The 17742-nt window shown below is 42.6% G+C and overlaps 1 protein-coding gene across 1 annotated transcript in view; it reads left to right on the top strand.

Moving 5' to 3' along the window:
- The first annotated feature begins 9942 nt into the window (after positions 1-9942).
- Positions 9943-17742, top strand: part of ITGAV (integrin subunit alpha V) — a 45659-nt gene continuing 37859 nt past the window's right edge. The window contains exons 1-2 of the mRNA XM_059820122.1: positions 9943-10094; positions 14711-14838. Of these exons, the coding sequence (XP_059676105.1) occupies positions 9943-10094; positions 14711-14838 (280 nt within the window). The remainder of the gene's footprint in view (positions 10095-14710; positions 14839-17742) is intronic.

Raw genomic sequence — 17742 nt, 5'->3', positions numbered from 1 at the left:
ATGATGTTATAGCCCTAATATGTGACCACACTGGGCTCCTTCATAGCACAGTATTGAAATGAATGGCAAAAATAATCAGTTCTTTTGATCATAAAATAGCAGTGTTTCATTTGTGTTTCGTTAAAGAGACCTCAGAGATAATATCTTTATTTGACACTTGTGATTGAAAATTGTTACAGTGTGTAATACACTTAAACATAAATTTGAGCAAGGCTGGCCTAAAACTAGAGATGTTCCCAAAGTACACCCAATCAGAATTCAAAAATGAGATGGACGCCTAAATTAAAGCAAGATACAATGGAAAAGAAAGCATCACAGCTTTCCTTTAAAAAAACCCAAACACCTCCTAAATTGCTATATAAAACGCATGGAAAGAAGTAGAAGCATTCCTGAAGGGAAGAGAGGAGCAAGCTATTATAGAAGGTTCCCAAGGCAAAACAATATTCTTTCTACAGTCAGCCATTAGGGAAACATGTTCTACAGATGCTGCATCCTTGGACCTGTGTTGGAATGAAACATCTTGTCAGCGTGTAATACGGGTGTAGTGCATCTTTCGTAGTTGTAGAAAATCAGCTACAACCTTACATTTCTCAGGTCTCTAACAAATTTTAACAGGCTTGCTATTCGAGGAGAGCTTTTGTCCTGTTCATGTTTTGTCTCCATTCCCGTTTTATTCCTTGGTTTACCTTCTGACACTGAGGCTGTCAGTCTTGTGCTCTGAACACTGCATGTAAAGATTGTGTCGAAGGCATTACATCTCTATGCAGTAATACGAATCCATTGCAAACTCTCAGTCAGTGTTTTCTGCCAGTCTTAATAATGTCTGACATGTCAAGTAGTTTAGTTGTTGTGGTCTGGGAACAGTAGACTACTTAAGAAAAGGATGAATTGAACTGCACTTAAAAAATTCTATAGCTGCAATGTGATGCCTCCTTAAAATCAGATAACAGAGAAGTTTCTAGTCAAGAAACTTTTAATCTTCACTCTTGATGACTTTCTTTTGTTGTCTTCTCTCTCTTCCAGGTATAAACACTACATAAGGGAGGCTTTTCTGACTGACATATCTAATCCATATCTGCTAGTTTAGTAATCGTTGTTTAAGCCATCTGGCTGTGTTCTCCCTTTGGGCTTGCTCCCTCCACAGGCATGGAGCAAAGCATAGTATTGCCTGGTGGTGTGCTTTCCTAATGTGGCTCTAAACACTCCAGGGTTTTGTTTATAAAATGGAGAGAAGAAGGATTAGGAAAGTTGGTCAGAAAGGATATAGCAAAGATCTTATCTCTTCAAATGTCTGTTAGACTAAAGTCAAAATGATAAGAGGGCATAAGCTGTAAGAGATCGAAAGGAGTTTAACTGCTGTTCTCTCACCTTTGTGAACTTTTTCCTTGAGTAAGAAGCTAGTAGGTGTCAGAACTTCATGTCGTGTCAGTAGGATCAGCCTTATACCACAGGTTTTTTCAGTCTTCTCGATAGAGAAAGTCTGTATTCTATAAATACCGGTTCTGGATTTTGTGTCCCACACAGCATCTTCCACATAGAAATATGAAGTTAGACTCTACAGAATATTTGCTATAGTTAAATAATTGCCCATTCTTTGTATGTATGGGGAGGCAGGAAGAAGTGGAATGAGGACTCTTGCCCAAGATAGCAAAAAGGAAAAAGCTTTTGAATGTGCTCTTTATTCAAAGCACAGAAGGGTCTGCAATTTCTATCACTGATAACTGTTGTCAGCATTAACTGGCAGGCTTGGTTTTGATAGATGCAGAAAAAGGTCTTTCACCAGCAGCACCCTACTGGGAGTCTGTTGGAACAACCTCCTGGCAATTGCAGGCTAATGCCTTAAAAGCAAACAATAACAACTTCAAAAACAAAACACATGGAACACCACCATCCTGTCCCTGGCACAAACCCCCTGTTAGAATTGTTACAGACCTGAGTCTGTATTGATCCCTTTTCTTTAGCTGTATTCCTTGACTTAAATATTTATTCTTTAACCCAGCAAAGACGTAGTCATCAATATAATGTTTTGTAGAGAACGACATGCTTTGATTTAATAGTAATGCCAGACGGGAGAGTATTCCTTGGATACGCAGGATCAAAATGTAATGGCTTACAAAGTGAGGGTGAGTTGGGGTTCTTAGTTTGTTTTGGGAGAAGGGGGACTTTTGGATGGGGAAAAGGGAGGAAGTTTGAACTCTGGGGCATTCTGTAAGATGGTAACACGTCTTCTGAAGTCAAGAGGCTAGAGCTGATGGCTGAGCTGGTTTATCAAGGCCTGGGATACCTGGGTTCGAACAGATGAAACACTTTTTGGTAGAGAGGGGGAGGGAAATATCTTTTTCCATGTCAGTTTGTCTTACTGCAGTCTTCTAGTGCTGTTGTATGTGAGTGTAAAAGAATATTCAGAGTATCAGATAGAAAAGAGCTTGGCTCTACTTCACTCCATTGCCTTTCAATCCTACTTGCCCTGCTTTCTATTATTATTTTGCTGTATAATTCTTCAACGTGTTTAAAGTCTGGACTCATTACTAAGCGTAGACCAGTCTGAAGAATTTTTTTCCTATTGCTAACCAGGGAATTCTTAAGTTTTAAGCTTGGTTTTGTTCCAAATCCTTTAGCAGGAGCGTAGAAGTGTTACAGTAACACAGGAGCAGTAGAGGACTTGAAGGCAAGATGTGGCATTATGTTTCTGAAATAATAAATTTAAAAGCTAAGATGACTGCTCTTTGAGACTGAGCTTTGTTAGATTACTTGAAAATGTATGATGAAAAAAATCTTAGAAAAAATTCTCAAAAACTAGGGAATGGAAAGAAAGTTGTACATAACAAACTGTCACACTTTTACTAAATAGAAGATTATTTGCACTGAAGACAGGAATGGCAATATTACAATAACAGGAAGCAGCGATCTCCGGTATTTCTGTATAACCAGAAGCAGGCAAGAATGTAAGAAAGCTAGAAAATGCCTCTTGTCTTCTGGAAATTCTCCATAAATGGAAATCTACTAGAAAGTGACCCCTGCCTTCTGTGCCTATAGATCCTGGTTGTAGGGAAGTGTTCTGTTTTTCTTTGCTCCTGGCAGAATACTGTTTCATAATTATTTCTGCCAGGCATAGTCACTTCCACTTTCTAAATAAAAACTGTATGTGTGTTCTAGTAGCCTGTTCTGTATGCCCTTGCTATGGCTGATGGTCTCGTCAGAAAGGACAGTACTTAAAATTGTATGAAAACAGTGACAGGAAAAGAAGGGAGAGGTTGTTAGGAAAGAAATTTAGATGCAACTAAGATGATGGACGAATAATGATTTCTTCCTTACCTTTGGGGACCTGCATAAAAGCAGTGTGCCTAGAAGATCTTTTTGTGAATGCAAAACGGTAGAGTTGAATTCGTGGCATACAGTGAGCAATTTACCATCTCTGGAATGGAAGAAAAAGGTGGAGGAGGGAGTGATGAAGAGATAGTAGGGATGATTCTTGATTAAATCAAGTCTAATATCAGACTCTTGTCTTAATTGTGCCTGCTTTGTATTTACTAGCTCTGCAGGATAAAAACCGAAGGGTGGATTAGGAAGAAGCGCAGGTCTAAGCGCAGTTCTGTCTGATGGGATCAGCCTATAAAGGAACTGCCACTGCAGTAGTAACTAAAATATGGAGCTGGAGCTTTTTCATCTAGCGGGCTACATAAATGCTATGCAACGTCAGCTGTTTCAGTAGGGTAGGAGAAGCAGAAATACAGAAACACCTTCTGTACACAATACGCATATTCCATGTGACATGAAAGAGCAAAGAAAGCCTGTGACTTTGATGTCTCCTCTCATCTGTTTTCTTTTCCTACTCTAGAAGCAGAAAGCCAACTCATTACACTCTCTAGATTAGCAAATTCTCCCCATCCCCTTCTAGAAAGTTCTGCTGAGACCTTGCCCACCTGAAGACACGAGACCCCTGTCTCTCCCTGCCTGTCTCCTGAAAGCTCCTTCACCATGGTTAGCCAAGGGTGCCGTGCTGATTCTGGAGGTAGGTGTGGTGACTTCCCAGGCTTTTCCCTCTGGGCTGGTGTGTTCCCACACCCCATCCCTTAACGCAATAGGGTGGTATTTAACTTTCTGTCTCTCTATTACATCTTTTATATGCATGGATACTATGAAAACATTTTCACTGAGATTGTGTAGAGAATATTACAGAGGTTGGGTTTTTTCCTGATCTGTTTCTCCTTTATTGCATTATTTCCTGTTGATCCTTTTCTCTAGAGTAAAAATACTGTTTAAAAATATCTTTTAAAAACATTTAGGTCTTTGGGGGTGTTACTGAGTGACATCAGGATATGTGTTAGATCTGCAGAAGTGCTCTGTGAAGCAAAAACCGAGACACACAAGTGATTTATGACGACTCATTTTGTCAGACTGAAGAAATACGAATCCTGTTGTAAATCTAGTAGAGCCATCCCTGAATTTGATGCTATGAAATCCTAGTATAAAAAAAAGAGGCCTGGTGAGCAACGAGCATTCTATAAAACACAAAAAGGGGATGGTGGAAAGACATTGACTAATACTGAAGTAATACAGCTATCAGTACTGAACAAATCAGAAAAAAAATCCTGGTACAACTCACTTCCTTTTGAACTGGAAGATTTAGAACTCTACACTGAGAGTTGTTCAACACCTAGAAGCTGATTTTAAAAACATAGTCAAACCCTCATGGTCCTAAAAAAACCATTGCCCTATAGCCTGTGGCTAAGGACAGCTATTGCATAACAAATGAATGAAATATTGCTGATGTGTTGAATTGCTCCTAGAAGCAATGAGGCAAATCAAGCTTACAACATAACTGTAGTTGTTGCCTTGCATTTCTCATCCAGTAATCCTTCTATAGTTTTCAGATTTAATGGTTTTTTTTTTCCTCCCCAAGAAAGTGAACACTAAAGATTAATATTAAACAAAATAGAAATAAAAGGCATCGACTGACCAAACCAAAATAATATGTAAAGTCCATCTTTTAGGTCAAGTTAGGCTTGCTTTCTACTGCCTTGTTAGAAACTGAGTTATTTCTTAAAACATCTGTCCAGGGCAGCTAAACCTCTTCACAGGTCCAAGTATCTGGATGGCATAAGAGCAAAATATGTACTAAAACTCTCACGTCAATAAAGGCTTTTCTGGGAGACTAATAATAGTATCGATGAACAAATCAGCGGTAATCCTTTCTTTGCTCCAGATACTAATACTACTGATACTATAAAGCACTTCAGCTAAGAGGCTGAAGCTTATCGCTTACATATAGGACATCTTGCTGAGCCTTTTAAGTAGGACCATGGTGGCTTGCACACTTGTGATTTCTACCAAATTATAGGACTTTGTCCATTTCTTGCGGATGAGTATAATGTCATGAGGAGGAGACATAATTACAAAGGAAAAAATATTCTGAAAGACTCTATCCATGTTACAGGCTGGAGACTCAGGAATAGCGAAAAAATTAGCACCTGTCTACCAAAAGTGCTTTGCATCTTTGCAGTTTTATTCAGTTGTGTTAATAACTAGTTGTATGAGTAAAAACTGACAAGACTAACAACTTGTAACAGAAAATTAGTTTTATATATTGAATAATGGAAAGCAGTTCCTTAGACTCCAAAGAATTCCAAAATAGTTCTATTCATTTATAAATACAGGTAAAAATTTGGTGTCTTGTTAAAAGGAATCATAGTTCTTCTGCCCACTTCTTAGTGGTTAATTTTCACCACTGAATATCTTAGTAGCTTGTAAATCAAAAACTAGAGATAAGAGGAGAGTAAATATACAAACATATAATTCATTTGTTCACATTCTGTAATATGATCTCAGTAGCTGTTATCCATTTGTTAGTCATGCTGAGAACTTCACAAGCTAGTAAAGAAAAATTGCATCTTCACTGAACGGGTGTTTTCCTGCTTTAAATGAACAGCAAAGTCTGCTTTAAGCTTTCATTCCTCTGTCCGTGATTCTGTCAGACATAGTGGCTCAATGCAAGCGATGGAATCGATCACTCGGTCTCTTCTGCAACAGAAATTACTTTCTTTCATTTACAGGAAGCTTGTCTTTGATTAGAAGTGTAACCCCAAGCCTGTACACTTCAGATTCCTCCCATGTTGAGGCTGGGGGGGTATAATACCATATAGGGAGATGTGGCTATGCTCTCCGGCTGTCTAGACTGATTGACTCTGATTGTGTTCTGAATTAAGGCCAGACAGCAGTGACGCCACCGCTTCCGCTTGCAACTGGTGACTAAACTCTGTGGGAGCGGAGCAGGGTGCTCAGTGCTGAGTCAGGAAGATAACAGGCTGCTGTACCTTTCTTGGCCCGAATGATGGGAGAAAGCAGATATGCATGAAACAGCTGTTGAAAAAGCAATTATCTTCTTGAAGAGAGGAAATGGTTTGAAAAAAGATTTCCCGAAGGATGAGTAACCCCTGACTCTGTGTAAAGTCTGAGTTACTCCCCTGGCCTGTCTTTTAGCAATTTGCTGACAACAAGTAGTAGTGCTGCACAGCCAATCCTTAGGAAGCTAAAATTTACCATTTGGTAAAACAATTCCAGTATCTTAAAAGTAACTTATCCTTCATTGCTTGTGTAATGTTGTGAAGTTATACAATCAAGTAGAGAAAATAAATCCTCCTTTTCCCTAAGCTACTGACTTACTGATCGAAGTACACATAAACCACTTCTTTCTCTCTAGTTTATTGCCCTATCTATTTGCTAGAATTTGGGAACTTATTAACCCTGCCGATCTGCTTTGATCAGGTCTGTAGCATAACAGCAGTGAGAGTGTAGTCAGTAATAACAATAAAAGATAATCTTAGTAATGATTATTTGTTTTTGCCTAGGAAGAGGCAGCAAAGTTAGGAAAATTAGCAACAACGACCAAGTCTAGGTATAGGAACTCTTCTCCTATTCTTGGTAGAATAAGAATTTTTGAGTTGGCTTCCTTAAGGGATTATTATTATCGCTTGGTAGCAAGAACAAGTGACTGGAACACAGGATTACCTGGTGGTTCTTTCTGGCTCTGCCATGGATTTACGTGAACAAAACAATTATCTTCTGTGTGCTGCTCTTTGTCAAGCTGTGATATACTTTACTTGCAGACAGGGAAGTTGTGAGAATGAATAAATGGAAATGTTTGGGGGATTCTTCCTTTGTAGACCATGAGATGGCTGAAAAACACTTTTTTGAAGTATAAACATGAAAAATATGTATTATTTACTGCTTACAGTGGAACAAGAGTGTTGCAGAGTTGTGCAAGTATCAAGGCTATGCATGTATTTCTAGATGGGAGGAAAACAGTTCAGACCTAAAGCATTTTTAAAATGAAAAACTCTACCTCGCAACCTCTTTTCAATGAAACCAATTTACTGTCAAATCCTCTCTCACTTTCTATCCCTGTTTTCTTTTACCCCTTGTGTTGGTAATTTTTCCACATGAAATTGTAAAAAAAATTTTAACAGTAGGTAAGTAGCAGTAAGCTTGTCAAGAATCCTTGGTGTACAATACAGCTTACATGTATTAAATCCAGCTGTTAAAAGGCTGCCACTACTCAGCCTTTTTCTCTTAGTCTATTGTGTTTTCTGTTGGCTTCAAGACCATCTAATTTTAGCTTGCATGTTAACATAAAATCTGACTCTAAGATATAACAATATTGACGTTTTTAATTTAAAGCAACTTTCTCTATTCATTTAGTGAGAAATTGAAATGATCACCCAATATCAGTGTTTGGTTCTTCCTCTTGGAATCTTTTATACATTACATGTTTTTTCTCATAAGCCTAAATATCATGCTATCAGTGAACGTAGGCTGACTGGACATTACCAAAAAAAAAAAAAACCCAACCCAAACAACAGTGACTGTAAATTTGCACTCCAAGGGAAAACAGGAAACTGATACTAATTCTGAGATGTGATTCATTAGCTGGGATGAAGAAAGCACCTTTTTTTTTTTTTTTTTTGAAAGGTCCTTGGGTGCTTTGAAAGAATAATTCATTAAAAGGAAGATAGGCGATGTTAAAGGCACCTCATTCAAAGTTTTAATATACCACTTTGTCTACATTGAACCATTGCACCAAAACTTCAGGAATACTTAATGATTATTAAATCATGTCTCTCTTCAGTAGGTTAACTAGCAGTTCTTTGACAAACATTATGCTTCTGACTGTATTAACTCAGTTGTCTACCAGTATTCCTGATTAATTATTTTTCTGCCATGTTGATTGCTCTCCATTGAAAACATTCTCTGTAAGTGGCTTCTAATTTTGCTCACTCTGAATCTTGTTAGCTCTACCTGATGCACCTTTTTTTCCAAACTGAGCCTGCAAAAGTCTATTTACAGTCAATTGAACAGTTGTCAAAGTAAAATGATCTCTTGTAGAATCTAAGTCTAAAATTTCACCAGTGGTTCCTATATCCAGTTCAAAAGTTTGGGAGGGAGTTATACCAGTTGTTTAGAATGACATTCTAACTGATGTAACTTCCGTTCTTTAAATTAAACAAGCCCTTTAAGGTAGGATTTCCAACTTTTTGTTGCTGCTGCTGTGCCTGTTAACGAGGCCTCAGCATAGCATCTCCACATGATGTGTCTTCTGAGGCTTTTTCTTAGATAGCTTTGTGGGTTTTCATATGCTTATTTTATAAATTATTTTTTTTCCCAGGATTCCCTTAACTCTGAATCTATCCCTTGGTAAATATGTATGGGATACTTTTAACTTGTATTTAGGGCTTGCAACATCATTTTTTGTTCCTTTACTTTTTATCATGCTCACATGAGAAAAGCAAAGCTAAAAGTTTAGACTTTTGGTAGCAATAGTGTGAAATTGATTACACGGTAACAGTATTGGTTTTATCAATTAATATTCTGAACTAATATGAGTTAATTCCACTTCACAGGTGTTCCAGCATGGTTTCTTTTTCCTGAAACACTGCTATGCTGAGCAGAGGTTGAACTCTGCTGTAGGCTGACGTGGGCAAGGCTCTGAGGGATTTGATAGCAGCCTCCACCTGCCTCAGCTACTACGACGACAGTGCTAAACTCTTCTTACTAGTGACAGATGATACGTAAGTGCCACAAACTGCGCTGGAAGATGTTCAAACTGGACACCGCACTCTTCTTCCCCAGAGGGGTAGTGCAGTGGTAAAAGAGGAGCCGAGATCTCATGCTGGGAGGTGTTACAGACCAGCTCTCCACAGCCCTTGCAAGGCTGCGGCTGGCGGAGGTGCTGCAGGGCTCTGCTGGCACCCCGGGATCTTCAATCGCTTCATTTAATATCCTGTTCGTCTGAAAATCGTCGTTGTTCTCCTCCACGGACGGGTCTGCGCAGGTACTCGCTTCACTCTTCGCTTGTGTTAACAGCTGTCCTGAACCAGCTCGTCTCCCAGACGGGGTGAGAAAGGCTTTACTTGAGAAAGTCTCACCGAGAAAGACTTTGTAAAACAACGTGTGGGTATGTCCCCGTCTCCTTACTTCTAGCACTTCTCCTAGCACTTGGCCTCTGCAAGCGTTCGGGTTCCGCAGGAACTGTTGTGAGACTCAGCTGCCTGATCCCGGGGCCCGTGTCCCCCCCGCAGCTCCCGCCCCTCCGCAGCGGGAGGGCCGCTCCCTGCCCGGGCAGCGCTGGCCGGGGCCGTGCCTGCCCGCTCCCGGCGGCAGGGAGAGGCGGGCGGCAGCGGCGCGGCGGCCCCGGCCCGCAGCGGAGCAGGGCCCGCCTCCGGCACCACATGATGGCGCTTCTCCTTCCTGCCGCCCCTGTCCCGAGGAGAAAAGGGAACTGGGCGCAGGGCGGGAGGAAGTGATTCCGCTCCCCGCCCCGCCGCCGGCAACGCGCGGCCCCTCCGCCCCCCCCTCCCGCCGGGCCGGGCAGCGCGGGGCCGGGCGCCTCCCAGGGCAGAGCTGCGCGGCGGTGCGCGCCCTGCGGAGGCAGCGCCGGGCCGGGCTATGGCGCGGCTGTGGATGCTGGTGCTGCTGGGCGGCGCGCTGGCCCCGGGCAGCGCCTTCAACCTGGACGTGGAGCACCCGGCCGTCTACTCGGGCCCCGAGGGCAGCTACTTCGGCTTCGCCGTGGACTTCTTCGCTCCCGACCCATCCTCGTAAGTGCCGCGCCCCGCCCTGCCCCGCGGAGCCGGTCCCGTCCCGTCCCCTCCCGCCCGGCCGGCGTTTGCCGGGGCTGCCGCTCCCCGGGGCGGGGGTCCGTCCTGGCGGCCCTTCGCTCGCTGGTGGTGCGCTGGCGGCCGGGCTGGGGCCGAGGGCGGCGTTGTCCCGGCGAGGTGCGAGAGCCCGGCCCGTCCGGAGGAGGATGAGGAGGGCGAAGCCCCCCCCCCCGTGTCCCGAGCCGAGCTGCTCCCGCTCGTTCACAGCGCGGGCTGAGGGGGAGCGCTGCCACCGGGGCGGCTCTGGGAGGAGAAGCGATTAATTGATGGGGCCGTTTGCTCAGGCCCGGGTGCGTGGCTGGGGAGCGCCGTGATGGAGCCCAGCCGTGCCCGCCCCCGGCCGGGCTGGCGGCTCCGGTGCCCTGCCCGCGGCTGGGCCCGCAGGCCGGGCGGGTCTGGGCGGCGGGACCCCTGCGCTGCCCGGCGTGCGGCGGCACAGGTGCGGCGGCGGCGGAGCCGCACCGGGGGCGCGAACGGGGCTGCGTCGCCTCCCCCGCCGGGGGTGGCTCTGGCCGCCCAGAGCCCTTTGCCGGGCAGCTCCTAACGCGGCGTAAACTTTGCGCCGCTGGATTCTCTGAATGGCCGTATCGGTCTGCGGTTTATGCAAGTAATGGCGATAATAAATGCAGCGTAGGAAGATGGAGGTGTGGTATTCTGCTTCGTTACGTCTCGCACCGGAGGTTTTGGCCCGTGGAATCCCAGAAGTTTTGCTGTTCTCCTTTTCTGACTGCTCTTTGCAGAAGTGCCATGTGAGTTGCGCTGTGTCTGCGCGGGTCTCGAAGCAGCTGGGGAGTCTAGAGGAGAAGTTCCCTGTAAATGCCCTCCCTGTCTGCTTCCTGAAGGTGTTGGCGTTTCTCCTTAAACCAGAGCCAGGCAAAGCGCGGGAGCCGGTTACCTGCTGTATCTCAGCCTTGGGAACAGTCGTGTCGCTCACTTCAAAGTCGTGGTGTTGCCATCATGAATTACTCTGTATTTCACAAGTGTGGGCTATGTTAAGATCCAGCTTTTGCCACTTTTCCCCCGCCCTTCCTTCCCCATCTTAAGAAAGGGCTGGAAAGCTGGAAAAGCTGCTGGCTTCCATCGTGCTGAGGGGGTTTTCTCTCTCTCTCCTGATCTTTAGCTCATAGAACTTTATAAACAAATTCTATAGCTATTGAGCAAGTCTTCTTGCAGCACATCAGCTAGCCTTGTTTGCGTTTCTTTATTGCCTGCAAGTATTAGAAGTCATCTTGTCTTAACTTGCGTGTGTTGCAACATCTTTCTGTGCTATCTTAATCCTCTAAGTCTTAGTACTAAAAGAAAAAAGGTTCCATTTGTGTCCCTCCCTCTATTTTTAAGTCAGCATGTGTGGCTGCGGAGTTATCAGGAGACTGGTAAATGCATGTAGTAAACTTTCTTTCGTGCTTTCCGATAAGGAATTATGTGACCCAGCTCTCATCAAAATCACTGTTTGGAACCTTTCCATTATTTTTATAATTACTATTGACATCAAAGTGTATGGCTGTAAGAGAAAACAGCGTAGGCTTTTTTAATTTTTTTAAACTTTGAGCACGAGTGGTTTTCAGACAGCATGGAAGGCTTCATTTTTTTAAGGGATTTCTCCCCTCAGTTTTTAGCTGTGACTAGAAGTTACTCTGTATCTGCTAAGCTAAAGTTTAGTACTGCACTTCATCTTCAATTTAGGCTCATAATTGGAACAAAGGAGCTATGCAGCTCTTACAGGAACAGACTCTAATGGTGTTAAATTTTGAGTTTATGCCTATGGAGACTGATCTTTTTGTCTCCTGAAATAGCCAGAAATACTTGTATGCCGTGTCCTCCAGACATAGGCATGTGTCTTCACCATCATTCAAGAAGGTTCAACACGCACAGAGCGCGGACTGGAATGCCCACAGATCCCCTCGAGCTGTTGGAGGGGAGAGACAGGTAGTGATGAACAGCGAGCTCAGCAATGTCTGCAGTTAAACGTTAGGTAGAAAACTGAGCGTTCACTCAGTTTTGCAGCACGATTAGCAAAAGGTGTTTAGTAAAATGAGCCTTGTTACAGCATTTCTATTGAGTGTCATGTGTGTCACTTGGTTTCCACACCTTTGCCGTTGTAAATTCGGTGAATTGTTATTTATCACCTGTTCTTTGCAGGACTGCTAGAGATTAAGGAAATTTAGTTGAGCTAAAGCTGTTTGGATTGAGTAGCCTTACAATGAAGGAGTGTTATTAGTTCTTGAATGCTCAAGCTGCTGTTTCATAGTCTATTTTGACCTGCTGGATACCAAAATAAAGCATATTTAGAAGTCCAGTACGAAAGACCTATTCTAGGAGTCTGTGTGGTAGTCGTGCATCAGGCTGCTATGTGGTGCCTGACAGAGGGCAAAACTGTAACATTAAGTGACTGAACATAACTTTATAAAAACTGAAAAAGGATTCTCATACACGCTATGTTTTAAAAGAATTGCATTTGATAGTCTGTCTTCCAGTATACAAGTACATGTAAATACCAGTTTCTCTTTATTGGCCCATGGCAAAGCACTGGCAAGTGATTATTCCTGGACGTACACCTACATAAGGTGAACTGCTGCTGGTGTCAGTGCGCTCCCAGTCTTCTCCACAGCGTTGTGCTGGGGCAGATGGTTGCATCATGTAGGAGACAGGCAGTATCAAAACATAGCTGCTGTATTCCTGTGGAAATAACGCGTTTCCCTCTATTCCCCCTTTCCCAAAGTATGCGGGCTAGAGACTTCTTTATATTTAGGTACTTGGTATATTATTATAAGACCTATGACAAAATCTGCCCGTTTGGTCTATGATGATAAAAATGCATTTATTTTATTTTGCTTTAGGAAACGAGGTTACTAAACCTTTGTGGAGCCCCATAATGATTCCTTTGTTGGTAATCTTGTTAATAAACTCCATGACAAAGATTATCTTAAGAAAGATTTAAATATGTAGAATGGGAATTATTTTTTTTAAAACAGGTACTTAATTTGGGGGGCTTCTCAAATGCTAGTGATGCAAGAGTGAAGTGGAAGGCAAGCTACTGCTTGTTTAATAGGTTGTAATTATAATAATTAATGTGTTTCTTTACTTGGCATTATGATGTTTATTTTTAAGCGTTTCTGTTATGCCCAGAGAGAACATTTTAAGTTGATTAAAGCATTTCAGATTCTTGTTCTTGGAATCTAGAGAGTCTATGAATGGCAACTAAGAGAAACAAATGGATTCCCGACTAGCCTAGATTTTGTATCAGGCTCCACACCAGGAAATTGTTAAGGTTCTGCAAATTCAAACGAGTGAAAACTAGTAGCCTATGTTGCTCTTCATATGAATTGAGCTTTGATGAGGTGCTACGTATTTATACCTGGTATTTACGTATTAAGGAATATAAACTTAGCTTTGCACTGAAGTGAAGTCTGGAAGATGACTGTGAAAACCAGAACGAGTTTGATAAGTCTGCATCTGCCTACCTGTAGACATTCTCTCCAACCAGTCTTGCAGCTTGTTCAGCGAAACCGATTTCAAAACTAAGTAACCGTAATACCTGATATGGGATGGTAAGACTTGCTCTTGCAAGCTATATTCTCTCTTAAGCAGTCTAAATGGAAACAACAGGCAAGATTCTGATGAAAGGAAGCATTTAGTTTTACGTCTTCTATACGTTTTTGTCTATACTTCAAATTGACTTCCTCAGGAAAGTGCTGATGAGTCAAGTGTGCCTCAGAGGTGTTGGAGTTCCTGGAAGATGTTAATCGCCTTGTTGAAAGATGCCAAGAACCTTGTTCGGTTTGGCTTTTTATTCAGTCTGTTTCTTGCTTTCACAACTTCTGAATTTTACCACCTGCACAGGCATAATCTTGCAGCAGTTTTTGCTCAGAGTGCACTTAACATGTTCATATAAGCAGAGGTTTATAAAAGCACAACAGATCTTAATAAGAAAGTTATTACTGGGTAATGAATGTCACTTAAGATTCATTAACATACAAACCTGTGGTTGACAGTCTCTTGGGTACTTGGAGATTCTTCTTGGAAGAGCATTTGCTAACGCTAGACTGACTCACCACTTAGTACCTTCGGAGCTCAGAAGCACTACTGTTTTGTTTATATATTGTTTCCTTTTTTGACTGGCTTCCATGAATTACTCTTAGGTACAAAACTAACCAGAAATTATGCCATCTGATGGCTTTCTTAAATTACGGAAGTACACGATTTCTTGTTCCGCTGCACACATACGTATTTGTGAAAGGAAAAAAAGAATATAAAAGGTGTTTATCTCATTTTAAGTATCATTTTAAGTAGGACAGAATACTTCAATTTTCTCTTATCTTCTTTTGTCTCTTCTTTTTGGTAAATAGGGTTTTTTTGCCTGCTTTTGCTTGCAGAAAAGAGGGACCCAAGACCTGAAACCTAATACGACTTTCTCTGAAACTTGTGAAGTAGTTCTAGTCAGATTTAGATTTGAATGGGCAAGGCTTTTGCTTTATTAACTTTTCAGATGTCATAAAGTAACAACATCTATGCCTTAGGTGTCAAAACCTTTGTTTTATTTCTTGTTTTTACTGCAGGATATTTCTTCTGGTGGGAGCTCCAAAAGCAAACACTACCCAGCACAACATCGTAGAAGGAGGCCAGGTGCTCAAATGTAACTGGGATTCCAACAGAAATTGCCAGCCCATCATATTTGACTCCACAGGTAACGTGTTGTTTGCTGTGGGGGCAGATGGGGTGTCTCCGCTCTAATTCTAGTGTGAGAGTGCAGAAGGGATTCAGATTCACGTGGGGTTTTTTGATGGTCAATGTGAATGCAGCTGGTTTTGGACTGGCAACTAGTCAAGACTTTTGAGAATTCTGTTGTCCTTGGTATGTGCTGAAAGCCTGAGTGAGCATACATTATTCTTCTTTTGTTTTAACCTATTTATATTTCTCCTCTGTACTTCCCAGCAATCCTAAAACATTTAGCACCCTAATTCCCAATAAACCCCGAGGGGTTTATTGCCTATTAAGAACATGACATATGAGAAGATACTTTTTAATATCAGCAAAGGTGGTGTATGCAGAAATATTCAGAAGTTTAATCTGAAACTGGGAGTATAGACTTCAAACTGTGGGAAAAATACTTTTTTTTTTTTAATTATTTTTCCCCTTGGTTGTAGCTTCATAGTATTTGTAGTATTTATGAAAGCAGCACTCGGGGTGCCTCAGGTCAGAGGCATTACTTACCCATTTCTGAAGTATACTTAAGCTGAGTGGCAGCGATGCTGATGTGAAACATTTTACTCGGTCTTCATGCTCCGGTACACATAGTGATTTCCACAAGCTGTGGCAGGTCATATGAGAACACACTGCATGTGCTTTTCTCCTTGAGCCGTTCAGTGTTGAATCCTGTTTTCCACAGCGTGTTTCAGGCCAGCGGAAAAATCTTTCCATGTCATGGGAGTGGATTAGCAAGACCCATACGGTAGGGCAGAGGAAGCACCTGTGCCTGTAAGGTCTATTTGGTTGTAATTCGTTCTTGCCGCTGCTGGTATTTTGACTCGGCAGTCTAAAGGCCGTTAGATTTATGTGGCCTTTGTAAATCGTGTACGATACAGTGGAGAAGCTCTTGGTCCAATTACCTTGTCAAGGTATACCACAAAATGTTGTTCGTGTTCAGATTTCTGAAATCTCTATGTATTTTTCTGAAAACTATTATGTTACCAGTTCCCTTTGGGGGGGGGGGGGGAGTACATAATGGTACACACAAAACACAAGTCGTTATCAGTCTCTTTACTTCGCTTTACAGGAACCTTTCTGCCAGATTACTTAAGCTCTCTATTAAGCTGCAAAGTGTGACGTTTTGTCTGTGTCAGTGTAAGAGAGCAAAAATTGGTTTTGATTTTTTTATATTTTTTTCCCCTTGACTTTGGGCTTATTGTTTACTAGAATACAAATGTGTGTGAAGAAAGAATCTAGATGTCCCTCGTTAATAAGCACCACTAATATAATAGCCAGAAACCTTCTGGTAGGGAAAGATGAGCCCCATGAGTATGTTCTAGATGCACCTTCCAGTGGGAATTGCAGTGCATTTATCTGTTTATACTGTGAACATTTGCAATCAGCTTTTCCATGTGCCAGGCAGAGTAAATAGATACAGAGGCCACACTGCTTTGCTGTGTGTCTGTGCTTAAGGTATATGCTACTGGGCAAACTGGTTTGCTTACAATTTGCCTTTCAGTAATGGGTATGTTAATCACTTGAAATTTAACAGTAAAAATAGCAGGCTGTGATAGCTTAAGAGGATTTCTTTCAGGCACATTTTAACTCATTCTGGCTTTGTGGCAATGAATTGGGAAATAATGCATTTGTCAATTATTCTCTGGGTGAAAAGGAGCATTGTGTTTCAGCAAAATAAAATAATAAATGCACTGAGAGAAAATAAAACGTCTTTTTCTTTGTGCATAATACAATGGCCGATTCCCTGCCTTATGATGACACTGTCTTACTGCCAACACAGGGTAAAGCCCCGCTCCTGCCGGCCCCTGCCGCATAAGGTAACAGGGGTTGGGGAAAACTTGTGGTTTGCTTCGCAGGAACTAGGAAGCAGAAGATTTGATCACTGACTTGTGGTGCTGACGTGAAGGTGCTTTTTGTAGATGACTAAATGCAACCTCTGCAAGAATTCAGGTTCATCCATCGCTACTTCAACATGTGTTTAATATGATTTGTAACTCCAGAGGTATGTCCTAGCCCTGCGGTACAAGGCAGACTTTTATTCCCCTTCCAAGATTATTTAAGTGTTTTGTTAATGGAGAAAGCAGCACAGGTTCTGCATAATTAATGACATGCGTTTCTTCGTAGTTCTCTTCTAGTAGTTTACAGCCACTGAGAAATCCTGTCTGTGAAAATGAGAACGTTTGTACTTGTGGCTTGTCTCTGTTTACCTGTCGATGCCAAACTCTGTAGGTGGAGTTGCAAAAATAAAACTACTAGAAGGCATGCCCCTGTTCCTCCGCCTGCTTCCCTGTGCCAGATAGCGCAGCTGGCAGATCCCGGACCAAGCCAAGCCACTGCGTCTCGTGCGTAGTGCCTGAGAGCGAGGAGGAGGCCACGCGTCTGGGCTGTGAACGTAGCCAGGGAACCGAGGAAAGAGCGAGTCTTCTTCTGACTGTGTGAGGTTGTGTTTGTCTGCTTGTCTCACGGTGGTATCACAAATAGATAGGAGAGTAGGGTTTTTAAGAGGTCCAGCGAGCAAGGTTTCTTCTCTCTCAATTATTTTTTCTTATTAAACATTCCTTGTTTTTAGTTACGTTTTCCTCCAGCTTTATGGGTCCTTTTGCCCGTCCGTACAAAGGCCACACTGAGCGCAGCTGCACAGCAGTGGCTGCACAGAATTGGGTTCCGTTTTCAAACTCTTGCTTTTGGCTGAAATACCGTATTGGCGCAGAAGCGTGGTCATCTACACGAGGCAAAAGCATCAGCTGTTGCGTAGCCCAGGAGAGAAGGCGCTGGCTGCCTTAACTTAATCTTTGGCAGAGGAGTTGGTCAAGCCCTTATACCAGCATTGCTCGTTACTTGCATTTGCCCTCACCCCAGCTCCTTTGGGGAAGTGATTAAGCGG

The sequence above is a fragment of the Gavia stellata genome, chromosome 8 (genome assembly GCF_030936135.1).
Source record: "Gavia stellata isolate bGavSte3 chromosome 8, bGavSte3.hap2, whole genome shotgun sequence".
NCBI lineage: Eukaryota > Metazoa > Chordata > Aves > Gaviiformes > Gaviidae > Gavia > Gavia stellata.
This window is presented reverse-complemented; position numbering and strand designations above follow the sequence as displayed.